A 26,039-nucleotide genomic window follows, 5' to 3' on the forward strand; every position below is an offset into this window, starting at 1 on the left:
TCCCACGAGTGGTCCCTCCGTCCCGACGTGGTACACACGATTTTCCAGAGGTGGGGTTTCGACCTCTTCGCCTCCAGGGCGAACAGGAAGTGTCTCCAGTTCTGCTCTCGTTCGAGGCACTCGCCGGGATCTCTGTCCGACGCCTTCCTCTATCCGTGGCAGGCTCATCTCCTCTATGCCTTCCCTCCGTTTCCGCTAGTGCACAGAGTGCTCCAGAAGCCGGAGGGATCGAGCCACCATGATACTCGTGGCTCCAGCATTGGTACACCCTGCTGCTCGAGCTCAGCCCATCACCCTCCCATTGTGGCCGGACCTCATCACACAGGACTGGCAGACTCCTCCACCCCAATCTGCAATCTCTCCATCTTACAGCCTGGTTCCTGCGTGGTTGACCCGCAGAGAGGGGATGTTCACAGCAGGTCCTGCTTGAAAGTAGAAAGCCTTCCACCCATGGCAAAATGGAGGAGGTTCGCTCTGGTGCGACCAACAGGGCTCAACCTTCTTCGTGGTACCCATCACTACCATCCTGGACTACCTATGGTACCTTAAGGAGCAGGGTCTGGCGGTTTCCTCTTTGAGAGTCCACGGACCATCTTTTCCAATCCGATGGTCTCCGCTTCCTGAAGGGCCTCTGCCCGACCTGGGACCTGAACCTCGTCCTGGCCAGACTCACGGGTCCTCCATTCGAGCCTATGGCCACGTGTTCTCTACTCTACCTCTCCTATAAGACGGCCTTCCTGGTTGCCATAACATCGGCAAGGAGAGTCTCGAGCTAGCAGCACGGTGGGGGGCCCCCCTATACCCCTCTTCCACGGGGATAAGGTGCAGCGCCGCTCACCCCGCCTTCCTACCAAAGGTGGTCTCGGCCTTCCACCTTAATCAGGACATCTTCCTCCCGGTCTTCTTCAGCAACAGCTCCACACCCTCGCGTCCGTAGGGCGCTGGCTTTTACATCGACGGACAAGGCCTTTTCGCTCCACCCAGCTCTTCATCGCAGTCGCTGATCGCATGAAAGGCGAGCCAGTCTCTACCCAACGCATTGCCTCCTGGGTGACCCAATGCATCCGGTCATTGAGCCATGTCCCCATCCAGGACATCTGCAGAGCGGCTACCTGGTCTTCCCCACACCCTCGCTCCCACCACAGCGTTGGTGCAGCTCTCCGCAACGTCTCACTCCCCCCCACGCTAAGGTAAGGCTTGGGATTCACCTAACTGGAATGCATTGGAGCAATCAACTGGTGTTCTTCGAGATGTGTTGCCCAATCCCATTCCAGACCCGCCCCCTCCCCACCGTCGGAGTAGCGGCAAGAAGGAACTGAGGAGCGGACGGGCCGGCTGGGGTATATATTTAGCGCCATAGCGGCGCCACTCCAGTAACTGGAATGGATTGGAGCAACACATCTCGAAGAACACCAGTTACTACAGGTGAGTAACCGTCTTTTCTCAGCCTTCCTAGGGACAGTAAATGATGGTCAAAGCACAACAGGCCAGACCCAAAACTCGTTGAAATAACTGGAAGGGCTCAACCTTTTTTTAACACCTGTTCTGGAAGATTATCACAAAAAAATTCAAACATTATTTCACTGGCTTAGTCTCTCGACTGTGAACATTTCTGTCATAGGCTGAGTTGAATTGTGCATAAAGGTGTCTGACCTTGAAGTTTTGTATCTATTTTATTTTTTAATCAGGTGAGGGGTCATAGCATTAAGTGAATAGAGCATGGTAGGTCCTGTACATCAGTCACATCCAATAATCATTTTCTTTATGAAACTATTGCAGATGGAGAGCAATCCTGACAATTCTGTCATATCACTAGTTTTTGCTTGCATTGTATTGAGATTACAATTGCATATGAGATTAATTTTAGCTTTAAGGGTTTGGATTTCCTCTTCTAACACTTGCTACTCTAGTACTGTGACCTTGATGCTGTCACCATTCAGAAAGTTTAATGAGAGACTCAGAGGAAGTCTAATTTATGATTACCGGTTTAATTCCTGTAACTGTGATACCTAAATTCATACATAACTGTAGTTTTTAACACCACGGATGCACGGAGGTTTTCCATCTTTGTACTTTAAAGTCAGTGCAACATTTTGTTCTTTCTTTACCGTGATCAAAATTTGATGTGCGTTCTTTTTTAAATGGCATCTGATGTGGTATCTCTCTTCAGTTCTTTGTGGTTTCCTGTTTTTCATACACAGATGAACATATCTGATGAGATCTGGTCAGCTTCATCATATATTATGATTTATGATTTTCTCAATACAAGCTTCAAAATAACATTTAGATTTCTAGATCCAAAGGCTTTTATGAATACAGTAAAGGCCAGATTAGGGTTTTTCCCTGCAGCAGAAATATGAATTCAAGTCCACAGTGTTCTGCTTTCAGCTGAAAGCTCCTTTTTAAAATTTAGGTGAATTGGCATGTATTTATTTAGTGCGGAGCAATCAGATACACCTCTGCCCCGATATAATGCAACCTGATATAACATGAATTCGGCTATAACACGGTAAAGCAGTGCTGGGGGAGGTGTGGGGGACCTATACGCTCCAGCGGATCAAGGCAAGTTCGATATAACGCAGTTTCACCTATAACCAGAGGTGAAAGTAAGCAGGTACGGAGGAGGACCGGTAAGAAAAGGAGACTGCCTGAGGGAGAGAGAAGCCTGCCCCCTGCATAAGAATAGTTTAAACTCAGCTGTTCCCTGAGTGGTTCAACCCTTGGGGTTAGGAATGGTTTCTGGCATCCTTGTTAATTTCACTCACAGTAGCTGGGGGGGAGTGGGGAGGGTGTGTTGTCCATGGCAGGGGCAGTCCTTATCTGACCCCAGGATGAGGGGATCTTGTCTCCAGTACTAATATACACAACAAATACAAGCATTTGGCTGCACAGTTTAAATCCAGAGCTAATAAAAGCAGGTGGAAGGGGAAAACTCACTGTCACATTGGTTTCTCGTCTCCTCCCTCCCCCTCCTCCAGCCAGACTGCAGACAAGGCTCTGCATTCCTCCGCCCCTGCCCCCCCTCCCGCGCCCCAGCAGGGGTTCTCCTCTAGGCTCTAGCTTGCAGTAGGGACACTGGCTGAGATGCCTGCTGCTGCTGCCTGCATAAGAATAGTTTAAACTCAGCTGTTCCCTGCACAGTTCAGCCCCCAGGGTTAGAAGCCATTTCTGGCATCCTTGTTAATTTCACTCCCAGTTGTTGCGGGGGGGAGGGTGTGTGTGTGACCATGGCAGGGGCAGTTCTTTTCTGCCCCCGGGTTGAGGGGATCTCCTATACACAAAAAACACAATCAAAATCAGGAACCATTTCCAAGTTCAAATCTATCCCATTCCCTCCCCAGCAGAGGATCATGGTTGTGATGTCCCAACTGCTTGCAGATCCTCTTTGAAATGTTACTGAACCGTGCAGGGAACAGCTGAGTTTAAGCTGTTCTTATGCAGGAGGCAGGCTTCTCCCTGCCTCAGCCAGTCTCCCTGCTCCCTACTGCAAGCTAGAGAGAAGCCCCTGCAGCTGCTGCTCAGTGCCAGGCAGGGAGAAAGCATGGAGCCTAGTGTCCGCAGCCTGGCTGGAGGAGGAGGGAAGACACGGAGAAAAATGTGACAGTGAGTTTTCACTTTTTCAGGCTTATTCCAGTAGTAAAGTTTTATTACGGACAGTCCTAGTAGTAGTAGTAATAGCTTTATTTTCTCTATCTATGTCATGCAGTGGGAGGGATCCATAAAGTACGTAGGAAGGTGGGTTGCTTGCGATTGGACCATATGGGTAAGAAATGTAAATTACTTTCACCCCTGCCCAAACCCCAGGGCTCCCAGCCGCCTCTGCAGCTGGTAGCTCCGGGGGTGATTTAAAGGGCCCGGCTCCTAGCTTCAGCTGAATCCCCGAGCCCTTTAAATCCTGATTTAAAAGCCTGGGGATTTAAAGGCCCCACCTCTTCCAATAGAGGTCACGCCTCTTCTGGTTGAGGCCCCTCTCCCTCCACAGGACTCTGGAGTACCAGCAAGTCCTTTAAGTTACTTTCACCCCTGCCTATAACGCGGTAAGATTTTTTTGTCTTCCGAGGACAGCGTTGTATCAGGGTAGACATGTATAACTATCATTTTCTTATACAACTCCATATTACTAAGTAATCTGAATTACTTTGTACATGTGAAAAGGAGATGTGAAAATATTTGTGGAATAAAAATGTTGTGGGGCTTTTCTAAAGTTAGTGTAAAGAGCAGAAGCCCGTCTGTAGCATGTGTGAGGGTTGTGTCTGTGGCTCTTTAGACTCTTTTAGCATCCATAGACATACAAACACGCTTTAAAAACGCAAAATCTTACACATTTTAAAGTCTTGCAAATAACTACAGATCACCTAGAATGTGATCCTGTAAAGTAGGCCATTCTCTACTCCTACTGGGCATTGAGGTTAGTCAGGGGTTTAATGCCTCACAGAATTTAGATAGTAACCTTTATAAGGACATCTGGGGGAAGAGGAAGCAGCAGCTGTTGACAGGTGGTCTGCCATGGCTTGTAAAGGGTTCCACACCTCCAAGTGGTGGGCATCGGGTGGGGTCCCAAATCTCACCATCTTCGTTAATAGTGGTTGGCAGAAGAACCTTTCAGTTTGTGTTGACAGATGAGTTTGAAGGGACGTGGGATACAGAAGGATAGGGAGGGGAACTGAGGTGAACAAAATGCGACTCTACTAAAGAGGATCAGTTTAGCATGTCTTTGTTCTGAATTGCTCTTACCACGCCTGCCACACTCTGCTCCAGAGCTACGAATAAAAGCAGGGGCAGGTACTGCCCGTGGCAGAGGGATAAGGGACTCATTCCCTGTTAACGCTGACAGGATATGTCAAAGCACTCAGCCGGCCTCTGTCTAACAGAATGAGGCCTTCGATGCATTTCAGCTGTCCTTCCTCCTTAATGGTAGCACCTGTTCATCCTCTATTGAATTTGTTTTCAACAGGCTCCTTTTTCTCCATGCTGCTAGGACGTGGGGCTGAGGGGTGCCTTCCCCCAGTTCCTCTTTTCTGAAGGATGCAAGAAGCAGGATTTCTTCCCCTCCCCCCCCCCCCCCAGTAGCAGACTCCCAGCCTAGTAGCATCTTGAACTGTTGATTCCTCAAGTACCAAATCCCTTCCTTAAATGCTCAGGTAGACCGTGTTTCTAGTCTGGAGAATAGAGCAAGATTGCTCAAACATTGCTTCAAAGTTAGCTACTAAATTGGATTCAGAAAAGTTTAGTTTGGGTTATTTATGGAAGAGCTTTCAAATTTGTGGCCCTGTAGACATGGTAAGAGCTGCACTCTAATATCCATGTAACTGTTATAACCCATTACCATTGCTGTCGTCCTGAAGTTTTTCCTTTGTTTGTCACTACTACTCAATTCTGTAACAATTTTCTCATTTCTAAAAGCAATTTCTTTGGGAGGAGATTGGGGTTGGGAGAACAGCCATATAGTCAAATAGAGCAAGCCACACTCGTGGGCAGTATGTTAAAGAACCTTTCCCTTCCTTAGGTTGCTGATCTGAACTAAGCCTTGAGTAATGATGTCATAGCAGTTATTATCTGAAGGTTGTTAGCCTGTACAAAGTGAGCTGGTATAAATGAGCCTTAATTACAAAAACTCACGTTGGGCGCTAAGTAGCATGCTTGTTAGTCTGCACAGAGGCCAAGGACCATGAAGACAGAACTTCCTGTCCATCCCAGAGGTGTTTCCTTCAAGTCAAGATTGGGATCATGTGGGATGGTTTGCTGGACCTGTTCTGTGGATAGATAGAGGATTTCAATCTTGGCACCAGAGACTCCATCAACTTTCCCTTGTACAAAATTCACTTACAGTAAAAACAAACCAACAAAAACCCCACCACACCATTTTGGGAAATAATTTGGCTTGAATATTTAGCGTAAAATAAGAGGGAGATTAGCAACATCGTTTTAATGGAAAATAAGATGTACTAGCATTTGATTGAATCCTTGCAAAAAACTGAGCTTTAGTTTTTGTAGCAAAATCAAACATAATTAAATTAATGTCAAGCTTGAGTTGTGTGTCTAAATAAGAAAATGTTTTCAATATGCCATCTTATTAAATCATTTCTCTCCCCCTCACAGAACTATAGTGCCATGGAAAGTGTTCCGGCAGTGCCTTCATGAGATTCATCAGATAAGCTCTGGTTTGGAAGCAATGGCTCTTAAGTCTACCATTGACTTGACCTGCAATGACTACATTTCAATTTTTGAATTTGATATCTTCACTAGACTATTTCAGGTAAGATTTTTAAAATATTCAGCATTATGGAAGAACTTAGGTCGGTAAGTCTCCAGATGAACAACAAAAGTCAGATGGTTGGAAAATCATGAATAACTCAAACATTAGACCGTGGAACTAACTTTGTTTATTTTTTGGTATCAAAGCTTACGTTTTAAAAGATACACCCATGAAACAATATGTGCATAGTTTGTGGACATGGCTACCCTAACTGTGATGCAGTTGTGGCAACTCATGCATTTTTTTCCTGCATTCAGATTTCACTAAAAAATGTGGGTCTGGGTTGCTAATCTAAAATGTGTATACAAATGTATAATTAATGTGGCGTATACATCATATCTATTCTAAATGTGGGCCTGATTCTGCTCCTGTTTAAGTTAATAATAGTATTTTTGCCATTGAGTTGAGTGGGAGTAGGATCAGGTCATGTGTTTGGCAATGTCATTTTAGTTGCTGAAGAATTGCTGAGAGTTTTACTGTCTGTCTGAACTAAACTAATACAACTAATTGTGTACATATGCTATACAACTTTTGTATATGTGTATCCATTCTACATTATGTACTTTAATGTGGACACCATTCTAATGATTGAGCTTTCTGAGGACTGGATAAAAATATCCATATGGATATATTAATTCTTAAATTTCCTCACTTTAGCCTCTCCTTTGTATAAAGGAGTAATTATTAGGATGCAATTCTGGTAAATGAAGTCTATCACTTATTTAGGCATTGGCTGTTTTTTTTTCTTTGTCTGAAGTGTGCATTGACAATTTAATGCATTGTTTGTGAAAAAAATTGTTAAAGATGTGCTCAAAATGTGAAATTTGGATCCAGATCTGTTGAGTTTTTTTGAACACACACAATATTCTGGCATATTCGTTTCTGGGGATTTGGTATAGTCCATTAAAGGGCTAGGGACCATTTGCAAAAGTTGGATGATAGTAGGGTATGTTGAATCCAGGGCTTTTGTTTCTTTATCATCTCTAATTTTCACCAAGTGAAATTGCCAGAACCAATATAAGTCAAAGTTAAAATTGTTCAGGTGTAACCCATCTCTATTTAAGCTGAGAGTCTCAAAACACAGTTAAAGCATTCCCCTTACAGAAATAACCGAATGCATCTTTTATCATTATATTTCAAGGATTTTTGAGGGTTTTTTGTTTTTGTTTTGTTTTTTACTGGTGCCTTTGCTAGAGCTAGTGCAAAACTCAGGTATTTTGGATTTCAAGGATTTGTGTGAATTTTTGGCTCATATGGTTTTGTACCTTCTGAGCTTTGCTTTTGAGTTTGGGGTTTGAGTTAAACAAAACACTCATGGCAAAATTCAGTTGAAACACTTAAGCTTTGCCTGGTTTGAATAAGTTTCTATTCCAAACAAAAACTTCTGTGTTCACTAGAAAATTCTGAAATCTTTTTGTTGAAGCTGAAATGGTTTTCAGGTTGGTAACTGTAAAAGGCTCCTGGGGGATACCAAGAGCTGTGGGGGCATTGTGTTACCTCTCTGCCTCATTAAGAATGAGTTTTGCTGGCAGTTACTAGACTGTGTCAGCTACCTGCCCCTCCAGTCTGTCTTTCTCACCAGCAAACCTCTCCAGGCTCTCCTGGTCCAAATGTTGCTAGTAGGTAACAATTGGAGCATTCCAGCCCATGAGCTCCTCAGAGATGTTTCTCTGCAATCCGCAGCCCTTCTGCTCTGCATTTACAGAATATATTAAGTTTCCTGCTGTTAGTCAGTACATCACAATTTATTAAATACACTCTTCCTGTCAAACACAGCACTGAATTGGCCTCTAGTAAAAGTAAATCAAGTTCAACAAAAGAGCAAGGATAAAGTGATACCAAGTAAAAGAGATAAAGATAGAGATGGTTACAAGCAAATAAAAGTGAAAACACATCTAGAAGGCTAAAACTTCATCTAGCAAGATACTGTCTTTGTTCAAGATGGTTTCTCTCACCAACGGTCTCTTTTGCAGCTTTTTACTGTCCAGCCAGGCCAGGAGCCAAAGATCAAATCACCTGGCTTTGTCTTCTAGGTGAAGGATAAAGATGGAGTTGAGACATTCCTCAGGGTACAAGCTGTCCGATTGAACAGTAGTGTCCCCTTAATTCTATAACCTGGAGTGCCTTTTACACTGCTTTGCTGCCAGAACAGCCACACTTGCCCTGCTCATATACAGCCACCAGCATGTAAAATCACTCCCAGCTGTGTTACATGAATGCTGTCCCAGCCATTCATGAAGTACACATAGGGTGACACCCACATATTCTTTAATCCAAGCCTTGTTCCCCAGAAATGTGCATCTTGCACTGCTCAGTACCCTCCTGGACTATATAAGCTCACAGAAACTCCATCATTCCAACACTGGGTAATGATTATGTACCAGCCTAAGTAGAGATTCCCAAACACTTCAACCAAACTACACTGGTTTAGAGAAAACATTAAAACAAGTTTATTAATGATTACAGGTAGCAATACATATAAGTCAGTATTGCTCACAAAAGAAACAAATGGATAAATACACAAATTAATTCCTAAACTTTACAAAGGCTAATAGGTTTAAAAGCAAAAAAGGGTTACCTCACCATCAGCGGTAATACATTTCACATGCTACATCCCTTTCCAGTCTGGGACCACTCTTCCCTTCCCCCCCTTTGTTCAGTTCTTCAAGAGTCATTGTCATGAGCAGAGAGATGGAGGGAGGAGAGGGGTTACGTGGAGGTCACTGTCTCTTATTTGTATAATCTCCTCATTTCTTTGAGGATTACTTCCTGCTGGGGTGTAGACAAACAGTTCCCTGTGTACTTGAGATTTGAACCATATCTTGTTTACATCTCTCCATTGCTGAAGGATGGCTTCTTAAGTAAACGATAGCCCACTTGACTTTGATACCTGTCTGGGGTTGCTAGTGTGTCTTTGTCTCTGAAAACTCTTACCTGAACTCGCAACATTTTTCAGTAACAATGATATAGGAAAATATCATAATTTTATATGCAGTGATGTTACACACATTTCAACAGGATACTAATATTCAGCTGATTGAGTTTTCACATGATATCTCACAAGGCATACTTTGTACAAAATATATCATAACCTTATAGATATGGTGAACATGGGATACAGGACATCATAGGATTCTCTCTTTTCCCTAAGGGATTGCCTTTGTCTTACAAGTCAGGAAGGCTGCCTGGGGATTCAGGCTCTGAGTCTCTCTAGGATACAGGAGCCATGTCAATTCTCTGTCTCTTGAGTTCAGGCAGGTTTAGCTTCATAATTTTGTTTATGACTAATATGTAAATTGAGGTAAACCCACACTCCTTTATCTAGGACAGATGTGTTCATCATCTTTATCTAGGCTAAACTGTCAGGTCTTAAACATGTTCCAGCAACATCATACAGAGAGAATTCATAACTTTATATATAAGGTTAGCACATTCATTTTACAATGATATTGATAACTACCATGTTACTAGCTTTGATATAATACCTCAAAACATATTTTGTACAAATATTGCAGTAGTGTGTAGGGCAGAGGTGGGCAAACTATGGCCTGTGGGCCACATCCAGCCCACGGGACCCTCCTGCCCGTCTCCTGAGCTGCTGGCCTGGGAGACTAGCCCTCTGGCCCTCCCCTTCTGTTCCCCCTTCCTCGCAGGCTCAGCTCACTGCACCGACGGTGCAGTGCTCTGGGCGGTGGGGCTGTGAGCTCCTGGGGCAGTACAGCTGCAGAGCCCAGCCTGACCCGGTTTCGGTGCTGCGCAGTGGCGTGGTTGGCTTCCGCTGGGCAGTGTGGCTGCCTGTCCTGCTGTTCTGGGCGGCGCTGCTGTAGCGCTGCCAGCCACCAGTGCTCCAGGCTGTGTGGTAAGGGGGCAGGGGAGTTTGGGGTTGGTGGTGGTGGTCAGGCGGTGGGATTGTGGATAGGGGTTGGGGCAGTCAGAGGGCAGAGAACGGGGGTTGAATGGGGATAGGAGTCCCAGGGGGGCAGTCAGGAAAGCGGGGGGGTGGAAGGAGCAGCAGGAGGCAGTCAGGAGCATGGGTTCTGGGGGCGATCAGGGGACAAGGAGAAGTGGTGGTTGGATGGGGTAGGGGTCCCGGGGGGCTGTCAGGAATGAGAGGAGGGGTTGGATGGGACAGTGGGAGGGGCAGTCGGGGCAGGGGTTCCAGAGGCAGTCGGGGGCCAGGGAAGGGGGTGGATGGGGCCGGGATCCTGGGGGGGGCTGTCAGTGGACAAGAAGCAGGGGGAGTCGGATAGAGATCAGGGGCCGGGCTACGCCTGGCTGTTTGGGGAGGTACAGCCTCCTCTAACTGACCCTCCATACAACTTCAGAAACCCAATGTGGCCCTCAGGCCAAAAGTTTGCCCGCCCCTGGTGTAGGGTGTGAATACAGGGATGCCTAGGATCACAGTAAACAAACCCAAACCTTGGCTTAGGGGTTTGACAACAAGAGGTTCTAAGAGGAACACTCCTACTGACTATACCATAAATTAATATAGTTTGGAGTAACGTGCATTTATTCTTCGTAAGAAAGCTGTCCTGTTTTTTCCTGCTCTGCTTACAAATCTGACACATTCCTTTTTGCTCTTTTAATCTCTATATTAACTAGAATGATGAAAAGGGAAGGCAGTGAGCTGAGAGAGACATTTTGTTCCGGCCCTGCGGTGTCTTGTAGATTGTGTTACACTGCGGAGTTGAGTCTGAAATAGGATTTATTTTCCTTGATCCATATACCAACAAATAACTGATTATATTAGTTTCTGTTTACTATATTATCTGAGCATTGCCTCTGATTCATTACCTTGCTTACTGTTAGATAAAGTGGATCAACAAGACCAATTTATGTAAGAACAGAAGATTGGTTAGGATTAATTTTTAATTTAAGTACAATCCTTTTAAAAGAAGCAGAGAGAACACTTGCCTTAGAGGGGTGAGATTCTCAGCTATTGTATATCTGTGTCATTTTATTGAAATCAATTTACACTGGCTGCGAATCTGGCCAAGAGGCTACATGTACTTCCCTAGATTTTTAAGATACTTCTCTAACTTCTTTGTATGTGTATCAACAGTGTTAAAAGTTAAGTTGCTTTTTTTCTCCCCATGCAAGACTGTCACTATAAGTGTAGCGCTACAGTTGGTAGTGTAACATTTTGGATGCTTTAAAACAATAGAGCCTTTATTCTGTCATTGTAAGCAGGTCCCAGGAAGTATAGTCTTTTTGTAGTACAAAATATTTGCATATCCTTCTTCCCTTTTTTACAACTAACTTTCTCCTCCTGATTAGGCTTGATGGCACTCAACTTCTGCATTCTGCTCTCACTGAAGATTAGGATGTAGGGAGGAAAATGAAAGAACTTTTCTCAGCATTGCATTTGGATTATGGAATTCTCTTGCATGTGTCATTTTGTGCAAATTTATTTTTAAAGACATTAATCATATTGAAAGCATTTAAACTTTCTTAGGCATCTATTTAAAAAATCCAGAGTTTCATCTTGGAATATCCAATATGAAAAGTTCTAAATAAAAATGTTTGTGTTCTGTTGTTTTAAACAGTGGGAGGATAAGTTTGATTAAGAACTGTTTGACTTGTGAACTGGAGAGCTCGCCTGAAGAATTGTTACTCTGACAGAGAGAAGCTACTAAAAACCTTCATAACTGACACATTTTATCCCCACTTTTCTAGCATAAGCAGCATGTTTCTAAAAAAAAAAAAGTCACCTGTAAATGGAATTTGCATAAGAGAGAGTTGAATAGACTGTCTCATCCCGATTTCCCTCTTCTATTCTGTTCCTCGACATGCCCCAACCCACCCACCCCCACAAATTCTTTAGCCACTTAGAGGCACTACTGTCTTTCAAAATGTTGGTTGTTGAACACTCAATATTTTTATGTTGGTACCTGAAATACCTGAATAAAAGATGTTTTATTTTGATTGAGGTAATAATCTGGTAGGTCAGGTGTGCTTCAGTGCTAGCTCTTTGAAGTAATTGTGACTCAAGTGAAGTGGCAGTGATAATTTATCAATACCCTGAAAGTAATACTGTCACTGTTCATCTCATTTCCTGGCCATAATGCTGGTATGACAACTGACAGGATCAAGAAGTATAGAATAATAAAAAGGATGACAGTTCAAAAATCAGTGCTTCACTAGACTTAGTCTATTAGTATAATAATGCAGCATCTTGTCTGAAAAAGTAAAGCTGTAACGTGCTTCTTTGCTATGCGTTCATACAAACTGTGCAGCTTTCATGAGAGACTTTTGATGTTATCTTGGGGCCCAATTCTGTGAACACTTAACTTTACTGGGACTACATAGGTTATTATCAGTGAACCCTGAGATACTGATCCTGCAAAGATCTTACACAAGTGCTTAACTTGACACTTTGAAGGACTCCTAACAATGCATAAAGTTAAGCACATGTGAAAGTCTTTGAAGGATCAGGGCCTTAAACAGCTATATTGCATCAGTCTTGAGTTTTTTATTCTAACACATACTTATAATTATCTAACTGGATTTATCATTTCATTATTTGTGTGTTCTTTTTAGCCTTGGGGTTCAATCTTAAGGAACTGGAACTTCTTAGCTGTGACACACCCTGGGTATATGGCATTCCTAACATATGATGAAGTCAAAGCAAGGTTACAGAAATACAGCACCAAACCTGGGAGGTAAGAGGTTTCACTCATTACTGCTTTACAAATAAACTTGCTGTTTCTAAAGCTAAGTAATTCTACTGGATCCATATTCCTGGGTCAAATCCATTTGTTGTCCGGTTCTGGGGGAGTGAATTCATAACTTGATTAACCAACATCTTTTTTTTCCTTGTCAAAGTAAAGCTGTATGATCTCTAATACATAACAGTTTCTATATAAAAACTGTAGTTGAAGCAAACTTCAAGCCCTATTTTTTGTAATGGGATGCAGTTTTGCCACCCCGAATGCTCAAAAAACAAGAGTGAGGCCTCAAGCTTTTTTTCCTTTGCACCCTCAAGGGCTAGAAACTTATTTTGAGAAAATGCTGAGATTCCCCTCACTTTAAGAAACACCAAATGAATCCGTGTAATATAAATAAATAGTAACAACATCTTGAGGCTTGGGATAACATCAGGAGAGTTAGTAATATGGGGGATGACTGATCATGCATCTGGGGTTTAAAATGACAACTTGTGTTGAAAGCCAGTGGTCCCCAAAACTTTTTACTTTGCACCCTCCTCACCCGTCTGCGTCCCCCCACCCTTCTGGAGCCACGACCCGGTCCTGGCCCCAGCTCTGGGGAGAGGGGGCATGGACGGGTGCAAAGTAAAAAGTTTGGGGATCACTAGCTTTCAGAACCCCCACTGTAAAGTGTTCCAGCGCCACTGTTGTAGTTTAATCAGTATTACTTACAATATGTTGTTGTCAAAAGCGCATACTTGCCTCATCAGTAATTGTCTGATATCATAGGAGCTGTACATTGACAAAGTTAAAAAGGATCAAATTTGTGTGTGTGTGTAATTTTTAAATAACTTGTGTTACTGTACCTGTTGAATTATTCAACTGAGCTAACTTTCACTATTTTTGTTTATACTTTGTACTATTTGTGCTTTCCCTTCACTCAGTTTTGGCAGATGCAAAAACATGAGTCACTTCATTCTTGTTCAGTTGTTTTCTAGCTAGTTTAGAGCGACCATATTTCCCAAAGAAAAAACGGGACACCTCATGGGACTAGCCCAGCCCCCTCCCCCCCCCTCCACATGTGGGGCTGGACCGAGCCGCTTGCCCTGATCCCTGCGTCCTCCACCCCTCTGCTGGCATCATTGCCGAGCCCTGCCTGCCCCTTGCATGGTGTTGGGACTAGTGTCGCTGCTCGCTCGAGCCAAACTCCTGCCTGAGCCCGGCCTCTCCTCCCACCCCTGCGAAGCTGGCATTGCCACTCACCCCCCTGCACCACTTTTTTTGACAAAACTGGGCATTTGTCCTGTTTGCTCTTCTGAACCGATCACCAGTTGGCATGAGCAAATGGGACACATGCCCAGTTTTGCCCAAAGAGTCAGGACAGCCGGGATAGGGCTTAAAAAAGGGACTGTCCCAGCCAGAACAAGACATGTGGTCCAGGGCCAGCTCCAGGCACCGGCACAGCAAGCAGGTGCTTGAGGCGGCCAGCGGAGAGGGGCGGCATGTCCAGCTCTTCGGCAGCAGTTCGGTGGCAGGTCCGTTACTCCCTTTCGGGCCCGCGTGCGCACCTTTCTCCCCCCCCGGCCACCGCTTGAGGCGGCAAAAACACTGGAGCTGGCCCTGGTATGGTCACCCTAAGCTGATTTCACTTTCTTTTTCTCACCTTTCACGTTCTAATGTTTAGATCTCTAACACTTTAGGGTCACACTTATGTCTGACCGAAGAAATCTCCTGAAAATTGGCAGGATGAGGGGAATGTATTGGAAAACAATTTCCAGTATTGGATTTTCTCTTTTAACAAAACCTAAATGATCTCTTGTTACCTGGCCTGTAAAGGAATCTTGCTTTACCAGTTTAGATAACAAGTTGATACTGATCTCATGCATGTATGATAAAACCCAAATAAAGATGTCATGAAGATTTTCAGAGTAGTGTGTTTTAGTTGATCATTAATGAAGTAAAAATAATGACTGTGGGGTTATGAAGGAAAAAAAAGGTCTTTAAAAGATTCATAGATTTTTAAGGCCAAAAGGAATTATTAGATCATTTAGTGTGACCTCCTGTAGAACACAGGCCATAGAATTTAATTGTTTTCCCTTTAAAGTGTCCAATAACTAGTGATTAGCTAAAGCATATCTTTCAGAAAGGCATCCAATCTTGAACTGAAGACTTCAAAAGAAAATCTTATCCAAAGCTGCTTTAATGTTCCGTGTTACATAGAATTAATTTTAAGACCAACTTCTCTCTCTCTGATTAGTATCACTAGGGAACTTGTTAGGTTACTTACGTGAAATATTAAACCTTCCAGAGAGAGAGAGCTGATATAAAGTGAAATTGCTTGTTCACTTTAAAATGTTCTGGCAATTCTGAAGCTTTTGTTCAAAAGCCAGTAAATAGAAACAAGTTACTCTTCTGGTGAAATCTTGGCCTCTCTGAAGTCAATGGCTGTTTTGTCATGAACTTCAATGAGGCCAGGATTTCACATTTTATATTTATTGTGGAGGAGGTACAACTTTCAGCAGTGATATTTCACACTACAAATCTGTTCACCTCTCTGTGGCTGGTTTTCCTGTTTGAGCAATTAAAAACAGTTGCTGTCTGACATTGAAGATTCCATATATTTTAGTAAGAGCAAGAATTTGCTCCCACATTCTTGCCTATAATTTTCCATTCCCTTCTATTGTGCAATGTGCTGTGCATGGTTTTTACTCCTGGCTGCTACCTGTTCTACACAAAAGTGACTGAATTTCAGTCATGCTGTATATATGTTATCAGAGAAACTCTTTTGAGTACAGTACTTCAGAATAAAATAGGCCATATAAATATTGGGGCTGATCAAGATTTTTTTGAAGTGAATTTTAAGTCCCAGAGTCCCAATCCAGTGCCTTAACCACATGACCACCCTTCCTTTCCATTTGTTCTCCCAAGCATTTTTATTAGAATTGACTTTGTAACCCGTTGTCCTCCAGCTACATTTTCAGACTGAGTTGCACTCGACTGGGGCAGTGGGCCATTGGATACGTAACTGGTGATGGAAACATTTTGCAGACTATACCTCACAACAAGCCTTTATTTCAAGCTCTAATTGATGGCAGCCGGGAGGGATTGTGAGTACAAATGATAACTTTCATTTTATAAAATATTGATGTATTGCTTTGCTAATTCATAATTTAAAGCTTCAAAAGATGCTTTAAAGTATTAGAAGTAATGGATGATATGGCTGTTTTGTAGTCATTTGGCAATTCATGACTATTACTTTCATTCATCTATAAGACACTTATTTCAAGGTAATGCATTTAACCAAAGTTGACCATATTTTATGGCAGATAAATTCCAGGGGAAATGAGATTGGGGAGTTATAATTTAAATTTTCTTTAATATAAAAGTCACAAGTGCGTAAGCTGATCATGCAGTTCTGCTAATTGCTCCTGTGTAATACTGGACAATGGATATTAAATATATTTGATAGCTTTGCCTATGTCTTATAGGTAAAAAAAGTCCCAGGTTTTTAATATTTTGTGTGTGTGTGTGCGCTTGCGCACGTGCACCAAACTTCAGGTTCTCTGAGGTATTCCCTGAGAAGTTTGATCTTTTTATAAAGGTCTCAGGAATTTAAAAGTTCTGTGCAAAAGTGTAACTTTTCTAAGAGTACATCTGTTCTATGTGGTGAGTGCCACAAATAGGCATCTGTATCACTCTTGGGGTGTGGGTGGGTGTGTGTGTGTGTGTGTGTTTACACATTTGGATTACTTTTAAAAGTAAATCCGAGGTTGTTGCTCTACTTCATAAAATCATAGAATATCAGGGTTGGAAGGGATCTCAGGAGGTCATCTAGTTCAACCCCCTGCTCAAAGCAGGACCAATTCCCAACTAAATCATCCCAGCCAGGGCTTTTTCAAGCCTGACCGTAAAAACCTCTAAGGAAGGAGATTCCACCACCTGCCTAGGTAACCCATTCCAGTGCTTTACCACCCTCCTAGTGAAAAAGTTTTTCCTAATATCCAACCTAAACCTCCCCCACTGCAACTTGAGACCATTACTCCTTGTTCTGTCATCTGGTACCACTGAGAACAGTCTAGATCCATCCTCTTTGGAACCCCCTTTCAGGTAGTTGAAAGCAGCTATCAAATCCCCCCTCACTCTTCTCTTCTGCAGACTAAACAATCCCAGTTCCCTCAGCCTCTCCTCATAGGTCATGTGCTCCAGCCCCCTAATCATTTTTGTTGCCCTCCGCTGGACTTTTTCCAATTTTTCCACATCCTTCTTGTAGTGTGGGGCCCAAAACTGGACACAGTACTTCAGATGAGGCTTCACCAATGTCGAATAGAGAGGAATGATCACATCCCTCGATCTGCTGGCAGTGCCCCTACTTATACAGCCCAAAATGCCATTAGCCTTCTTGGCAACAAGGGCACACTGTTGACTCATATCCAGCTTCTCGTCCACTGTAACCTCTAGGTCCTTTTCTGCAGAACTGCTTCCTAGCCATTCGGTCCCTAGTCTGTAGCAGTACATGGGATTCTTCCTTCCTAAGTGCAGGACTCTGCACTTGTCCTTGTTGAACCTCATCAGGTTTCTTTTGGCCCAGTCCTCTAATTTGTCTAGGTCCCTCTGTATCCTATCCCTACTCTCCAGCATATCTATTACTCCTCCAAGTTTAGTGTCATCTGCAAACTTGCTGAGAGTGCAGTCCATGCCTTCCTCCAGATCATTAATGAAGATATTGAACAAAACCGGCCCCAGGACCAGCCTTGGGGCACTCCGCTTGAAACCAGCTGCCAACTAGACGTGGAGCCATTGATCACTACCCGTTGAGCCCGACGATCTAGCCAGCTTTCTATCCACCTTATAGTCCAATCATCCAGCCCATACTTCTTTAACTTGCTGGCAAGAATACTGTGGGAGACCGTATCAAAAGCTTTGCTAAAGTCAAGGAATAACACAGCCACTGCTTTCCCCTCATCCACAGACCCAGTTATTTCCTCATAGAAGGCAATTAGGTTAGTCAGGCATGACTTGCCCTTGGTGAATCCATGCTGACTGTTCCTGATCACTTTCCTCTCCTCTAAGTGCTTCAGAATTGATTCCTTGAGGACCTGCTCCATGATTTTTCCAGGGACTGAGGTGAGGCTGACTGGCTTGTAGTTCCCCGGATCCTCCTCCTTCCCTTTTTTAAAGATGGGCACTACATTAGCCTTTTTCCAGTCATCCGGAACCTCCCCCCGATAGCCAGGCATTTTCAAAGATAATGGCCAATGTCTCTGCAATCACATCCGCCAACTCCTTGAGCACCCTCAGATGCAGCGCATCCGGCCCCATGGACTTGTGCTCATCCAGTTTTTCTAAATAGTCCCGAACCACCTCTTTCTCCACAGAAGGCTGGTTACCTTTTCCGCATACTGTGCTGCCCAGTGCAGCAGTCTGGGAGCTGACCTTGTTTGTGAAGACCCAATTAATTCAATTAATATTCAATTAAAAGGATAATTTAAAATGTTGAATGCTAAGTGGTTTTATCTGAGCAAAGTATCAGGATTCCTGTCTTGTAAAACAGAAGATTTGTTTTATTGTTGCTACTATAACGTTTCTAGACAAGAACAACAGAAAAATAGTTAAGGTTGAGAGTACGTATCAGTCATTTAGGGTGAGTGCATTACAGGAATGTTGTAATTATCCCAAATCCAAGTGTTTTAAACCCAGACATGTTAAGGTATGGAAATACCCAGTCAGGAGACCCAGGCAACCTTAACTCGGCCATTTAGTGGCCCCAGGCAAAACGATATCATTATGATTTATCCATTTTAATATATAGTCCCAGAAGAGATATTAAACTGATTTTTGTGTGTGTGTGTTAAATAACTCGTGTCACTATAAAATGTAACTTTCAGTGAGGTCGAATCCCTGCTTTCGGTATGAAACTCAACTGAACCTTAACTAACATCAAAATAGTTTTCTTCCTTACCCTACTATTTTAATATCCCTAACTATTCTCGTTTTAAGCCCATGCACTCTAAATATAGTTTCTGTTCATTATTTACTTAAATATAAACATAGATACAGTATTCGTCCCTTGCTATCATTTGTGTTCCATTGTGCTGAATTCTCAGCTACATGCATCACACTGAGCAACTAGAACTATGCAGATGGTCTTGAGATCACTGAGACTCTGTGGATATGCAGGCCCAACTAAGCATATTCTGTTGCAAGATGACCTAAGATAGTGCCAAGGATAATTTTAGTATAGTTAAATTCTGTTTAACCAATTGTCAGTTGTTCAAAGAAATTGGGAGTATGCTCAGGAGAGATAAGGTACATTTTAATCAATATCTGATATTTTTCTTATTGGCTATCCAGAATTTCATAGATTTACTTTAACCATGAAAATTGTGGGAATATAAATCTTAATAATAATTTGTGTAATTTAGCTATCTGTACCCAGATGGACGAAGTTATAATCCTGATCTGACAGGATTATGTGAACCTACTCCACATGATCACATAAAAGTTACACAGGTATGTTGCATGTTACAAATTCTGTTCCATATTTGCTTGGTGTCCTATCCGCCAGTGATAAGTTTTTATTAAAATATTAGATAAAAATTATTAAGATTATGTGGTTGACCAAAAAGGGGTTTGAGAAAGAACTGGATGGCAAGTCTTAAAATCTAAAGGTAATGGTAATGCAGATGTCTCTTTTTTTAAAGTTGTTTTGATTTTAACCATGTTTTGGGAGGGGGAAACTTTCACAGCTTTTGATAAACATTTTCTTACATTGTGTGCTGAAGGGGTTATGAAGTTGAATATTTTGTAATAGTGATGTGGGGACAGGGAAGTAAAGTAAGGCTTGGAAGTCTCTTTGAAGTCTGAATATCCAACTGTATAGAGCTTGCAGAAAGAAAGTACATGGGGTATTATCGGAAGATTACCATTTCCTAGTGTGTCTTATTTTTTCCCCATGTGTGCTGTACAAACTGGAAGGAATTCAGGGGAAAAGAATACATTATTAAAAGGCTGAAGGGAATGACTTATTTGGGAAACTTAAAATATCTAAATATATGTATAGTTTGTCTAAGCAGTGGCATGACACCAGTCTGCAGACATTTGAAACTAGAGGAAAGGGAATTATACTACTTTGTACCATGGTATACAATTGGAAGGCAAGGAAGATTATAGGCTAGTTATTAGGAGAATCTTCCTGACAGTGACTTTTATAAAATTTGGGATAGTCTCTGGGGAAGTTGTGGAAGAGCTGGAAAGCTTTTATATTGACCAGACACAACTTTATACAATGTTTGATTAATTATTCTTGTGTTGACTGCAGAGGAAGGCCCAGATGACAATTCTAAATGCTGTTTGTGTACCATGTTTACAGAATTTACAGGAAGAAAAATGTTATTTGCAACACACAGGATTAGTGGGAACTCATTATTAAAATGTCTATCCCTGAGTAGGAGATCTTCTAAAATGATTGTCTGAGGAATGTGTGGAAAGTTCCAGAAGGCTGGCACCCTTCTTCTCCCTGTGTTCTTTATACTAATGTTGAAAGAATGAAGCCTAGGGCTATGTGGATGTTTTTACATGCAGGAAAAGGCCACCTGGCCCAAAATTCTTGCCCTTTTTGATTGTTTAAGAACCCCCTACTGCTCTTCTGAATAGTTCCCTTCTTCTCCAAAGATCAATCTTGATGTATGTTGAAGTCAAAGGGACAAATCCTCACCTCTTATTCTAGCTGCATTGCTTGGCTCTGGCAGTGGGAAAGCTGGTTTTAACTGACTGCTGCTGATTCCCCTGGTATGAAGGAATTCCTAGGTGGCATAAATCCAGCATAGCTGGCTCTATTCTAGAACCCTCCCAGTACCTTCTCCAGTACTGGGGATGTGGCTGGAATGCTGCTGTTGTCCATGAACCCGGGATCCCTTCAAACATACCTAACTGGTATAGTTTAGAACACAGCTGGGGTTGCTAGAAACTATGACACAGGCGATGTAGAACTGGCTCCAGGAGCAAGTTGCTGCTCATGGCTCATCTGTGGGGAAGCACCACAACTGTGCTTGGTGCATACTGGTGGCAGCTGAGAGTCTGGGGCATGCTCTTTACTTTTTCCCAGTACCTTATTCCATCTGCTTATTGTCATGTGACTTGGGTCCTTAATTTAGTCAATTTTTCCTAAACTTGTGAACCTCCTTTCCTTAGTACTAAAAACTGTATCACAGTGTAAATAATTTGCCTGCCAACCTTCAAACCCTTTCTCAATCCTGGAAGCTTTTGCTACATCTGTGTTTCATCTATTATATATAAAGATTCCAGGGTTGTCTTATCTTGTCTGTCTTATCACTCTGAAAATAGAATGTCCGTTGAGTCAGTGTGAAGCGATGGAAACCGCTACCAGCATGGTTGAGAGTGTTTTGTTCAGCATATCACCAGGTTTAATCGTCAGTGGGCTTTGTGGTCTGTTATCATCCAATTTTTAATGTCAGTTTTTTTGACCTTAAGTATTGCACCCTGGGCTGTGTACAGCTGCAGTAAGGTGTGTATCTATGCGATGCCGAGAGTCCTAGACCACTGTGATGTCAGAGATAACTCAACCAATCACCATGCTCAATTTACAGCCAATTTACATGCAACAGTTGCATTGGTTGTATGGGCAAGACTGTACAAATGATGGATTACCTGGCCCAACTGCCATAGTTCTCCAAAACCACCCACAGAACCACACAACATACCCCTCTATATAAGAGAGCCCCTCACCACAGCACACACCCACCTGCACAAATCAACACAAAATCCCCCAGCGCCGCCGCCCCCTCCCCAGTAGCCCCTCACTGCAGCATGCCCCTTTATTTGCCACAAATCAACACAACCAGGACCCATAATAGCCCCTTACTGCAGCACACACCCCTCATTCGCTTCCTGCACAACTAAACAGAAACCTCCCAGGGCAATCAACACATCTCCCAGCACACCTGTAGACACGAATCACCTGAATTAACACACAAAATGACCCAAACCACACACACTCTCCCTTAGTGCAGCACACAGCCCTCATTTGCTACCACGACAAATGAACACAACCACACACACACACGAGTAACACCAAACACATGTAGCCCCTCACCTCAGGACACACCTTTCATTCACCTGCACAAATCAGCAAAAATCTCCCAGAACTACACACACTCGCCCAAGTCATCAGTTTACAGTTTGTTAGCTGTCTGGGGAGTCGGGCAGCGCTGCTTGCCCCAACAGCACAGCAAGCGCACATAATGCTTCCAGACGCACCCAGCCATAAAATTGGTACCCACATTACCCAAATACTCACCATGAAGCCATAAACTTGAGTTATTTGTATTACAGTAGCTCCTAGTGGCCTCTACTGGGATCAGGGCCCCATTATGATGATTACTGAACAAATACACGGTGCTAGAAAGAGACCCTTCCCCCAAGAGCTTCCAATTGAAATAGACAGGTGGGAGGGAATAAGGTAAATGCCATTCAGCGAGTCTGTGCCATCAGTTACTGTTCAGTAGCATACAAGAAAGAAGTTCAGTCTTTATTCCCAAATAGAGAGTGAGCACATCCCCATAACCACCATCGCAGACGGCACCCATGTTGGCACTCTTATGGGGAGGCTCAGGACTGAATGAGATGTGCAGAATGAGCTTCTCTTCTTACGCTGAGGGGTGGTCTCTCTGTATATAGGTTAGGGCAGATTGGGGAAGCTCATGTTTCCGTTGACCGTACTATATCTGTTCTGTGCATAAATAAAAGAATTGGTTCCTCGCAGCTGTCAGTCTAGCAGTTTGCACCAGCACTAGATTCACACTAAAAATAAACTATATAAAAATCACTGTTATTGTGACTCATAATTTACCTCCTATTCATTCTCCACTGTGACCTCCAGACCCTTGTTCATTTTCCTCTTCTAAATTACAAGCAAGTAAGGCAGTATCCTTTCCTTGGCATTGAAATGATGATTGAGAAAGGCATAGCCCTCTATAATAGCTGATCACATGGAGAAGCCAGGTCACAGCTTCCCAAACTCCAAGCTGTGGAATGATGAAGTTAAAGCAATCTCAAAGCTACTTACACATATAAAACCTGAGAGCCAGAAACAGAGCTGTGCGGTCCAGTGCTTTTTCATGTTTTTGATTTTATTAATGATACTTATTATTAGATTCTGGACCCCTCCCCCTAAATTTTCCAAAGTAACTTGTTGTCCTAAAAGTTGATGATGGAGTTAATACTGTTCCTTTTTTATAATTTGAATATATTTCTAATAGTAAGATCATTTAGAAACACACATTTTATTTTATTGGTAATGTTTATAGAAATGGCATTAGAAGAACAGATCTATTAAATGTATTTTTTAAGAAGAAGAAAAAAATTGGATTGTCTGTAATCTCCATATGGCTGTCAAATAGATGTTACAATAGTGCCATGTACGGCTAAGAAAGGTAAGCCGGGTGGGAAGTCCAGTATAATGTGCTTGCCATAAGTAGTATTTAAGCATATTTCACAATTTACTGATCATACTAGTGACACTGACCTTGACTTTCTCTTGTTTCAGGAACAATATGAATTGTACTGTGAAATGGGTTCCACTTTCCAGCTGTGTAAAATCTGTGCAGAGAATGATAAAGATGTGAAGATTGAGCCTTGTGGACATCTCATGTGCACTTCGTGTCTTACAGCATGGCAGGTACAGTCATAATTCAAGCAGCAAATAAGGATGGATTGCTTTATTATTCCCCTTGCTGTTTTCAGTGTGTCTTTATTGTTCACCTCATCCTTTTCTGTAAGGTCACAACCAGTGATACACTTTTAAAATGGTAAACTCAGTACAATTTATGGGTTTAATTCTTGCACCTGGGAAAGCGAATACAGGAATCCTTAGCATCTGAGCTGCGTGGCCTGGTGACTGCATTTGCTGATTGCAGCTATTAGAAACCTTTTGCCAGATCAGGGCCTAGTGAGGAGATGAATGCTGGGCCACTGGTTGCCCACTCAACCACGAGGGTTGCTTTATGAAGTGAGCCGAGGGAAAGGTGAGGGCAGGCAGCAGCTGGGAGTTATATAATTGACTATACGAGTTTTGTGATGCATGAGGTCTTTATAGTGTTCCCTAGTGATCAGTTCACATGAATGAGGGGACAAAATGCATTTGAGAGTTTTTAACTACTAGGTCACTGGTTCAGATTGCACTCATGACGGTAGTAACAACACGTTTACCTTCTGATAGTGATTGGCCTGTGGAAAAAGAGTTCGTGATCTCGGTCCACTTCGCAGCGGATGGTGCCAGCATCACAAAAACCCACCTCCACAGTTTTTTATTACAGTTGTTGGCTGTCTGTGAAATTATTCTCTCACTTACAGAAGTGAATGTGCTGGAAAGAGCTTGTGGTGGCACAATTTGGGGAAGTCTGTCCAGCTCCTGTCCACGCTATATCAGTTCTGTGGAAAAAGAGCGTTAGTGCCTTTAGTTCAGCATATTTAACAAACAGGATGACTTTAAAAATTTCAGCGAGAGCGGGTTGCAAACCCTTTAAAAATGCAGAGAGAGGTTATTCCTCATTACAGATCACAGCTTTAGGATTTCTCCTGATGGTTCTTTTGAAAATTAATCTTTTCAGTATTACTACTTTGAGCAAGTTGCCTCATCTTTCCTCTGCCTCTGTTTTGCTGTCATTTAATGTGTTTGTACATGGTGTACCACAATGAGGTGCCACTCTTGGGGTGCAACTGTAATACAAATAATGAGTGAGAAGAATAGAAATAGAGGCCCTGATTCTTGTCTCATTTTCATTGTTTATGCCGGCATACCTCCACTAACTTCAGTGGAGCTCCTTCTGGCTCAAAATCTGATCAGAAATCTTTTTCAGATTCCCCGCTAAAGTGTAATCATTAGCAAGGCAACTCTTAATGAAAAAATGAGCACTGGGTTTTTCTTCCATTAGCAATTACATTTTCAATTTAATCAAACTTCATTGCAGATTTAACTCCTGTATAATTAATGAGAAGATGAAGAAACATACTGTAGCAATGTCAGTTGTTACAGGCTGCCAGTGGGTTAGTGTTTAATTGCTGTCATAATGGCTCATTAGACATGCCTCAGGAGAGATTTCCAGTACTTTTTTCCCTCATAGTGAAACATCTGTGTTATTTAATAAATTGAATAAGCAACTTCAAATCTTCATAGAATGCTAAACATGATACAGTGGAAGTCAGTTTGCAACGGTCTTTTATTTGGGAATCTTTAATTTAGCTTATTACTTTTACATTACACAGACAGTAAAAGGATCATTAACAATTCTTTCCCCCCCAGAAAACTCTTTTTTCTGAACTGTAACAGTCTGTTCCGTTAGGAGTGTAGATGTATACAAAATTGCATTATTCTACATCATGTCTAAACTTATGCAGAGTATGGGAGCTGCATATTCAGTTTTTCCAATAACATAGCTATATACATGTTTATGCATGAGTCAGTATATTTTGGCATGTCTATGCCTGTAGATATCACTTCTTGTTTTCATTTACTATTGTAGCATGCAAAGCTCGGTTGATGGCAATTTTATTTTTGTGTTACTAGACATGATTTAATATTTTGGAAAAGGTGAGGGCAGACTGGCAGTCATGGAAAATGGAATTCTCTGACAAGCCAAGTACAGTACAAGCAGCATAAATAGAAGCCTCCTTGCACTGCCATTTTAGCATGCACCAACATTGTTCTGTAGGGCTACTTCTATGGTATAACTGTGCAAGGGATGCTAGCCCTAGGGAGATATTTCTTGTGACTGTGTAATGGTAACCACTGTAGGTCCATGCAGTTCATGGCATCTCTTCTCAGACTTTCAACAATGATGACAATTGTGATGGTTTCTTTTGTGATATGGCCACAAATGCTGTCAGAAGTAATTAGTTCAACTTCTTTCACAATGGCATCCCAATGGTACTTAGATGACAATTTACATTCAAGATGGATTGGATTCGATTGAAACCAGTTTTCTGAAGGTGAAAGGCTACGTATTTCAAGGCAGTTTCCTTAACTGATTATTTCTGAGATGTACCATACTTGTGTCACCTGATATTACCATTTATGTAAAACCGTTTTGTTCTGTGGCATATATTTTTATAGTATAACT

The 26,039-nt window shown here is 42.4% G+C and overlaps 1 protein-coding gene and 1 long non-coding RNA gene across 9 annotated transcripts in view; one reads left to right on the top strand and one right to left on the bottom strand.

The window, feature by feature from the left end:
• The window catches only part of CBLB (Cbl proto-oncogene B), a 218,035-nt gene that overhangs the window by 117,950 nt on the left and 74,046 nt on the right, over positions 1 to 26,039 (top strand). For all 7 annotated transcript variants that reach the window (XM_039487025.1, XM_039487043.1, XM_039487047.1 and 4 more), the window contains 5 exons: positions 6,100 to 6,256; positions 12,797 to 12,918; positions 15,873 to 16,010; positions 19,326 to 19,413; positions 23,468 to 23,599. In XM_039487025.1, coding sequence (XP_039342959.1) covers positions 6,100 to 6,256; positions 12,797 to 12,918; positions 15,873 to 16,010; positions 19,326 to 19,413; positions 23,468 to 23,599 — 637 coding nt within the window. The remainder of the gene's footprint in view (positions 1 to 6,099; positions 6,257 to 12,796; positions 12,919 to 15,872; positions 16,011 to 19,325; positions 19,414 to 23,467; positions 23,600 to 26,039) is intronic.
• Positions 1,990 to 22,356, bottom strand: LOC120371390. 2 transcript variants are annotated; one of them, XR_005584315.1, is made up of 3 exons: positions 22,220 to 22,356; positions 5,620 to 5,753; positions 1,990 to 2,184 (listed from the first exon to the last, which is right to left on the bottom strand). It is a non-coding gene; the product is annotated as an uncharacterized LOC120371390 (long non-coding RNA). The 2 variants fall into 2 exon arrangements; XR_005584316.1 differs by lacking the exon at positions 22,220 to 22,356 and adding an exon at positions 7,836 to 7,919.

This window comes from Mauremys reevesii, linkage group 1, assembly GCF_016161935.1.
Source record: "Mauremys reevesii isolate NIE-2019 linkage group 1, ASM1616193v1, whole genome shotgun sequence".
Lineage (NCBI taxonomy): Eukaryota > Metazoa > Chordata > Testudines > Geoemydidae > Mauremys > Mauremys reevesii.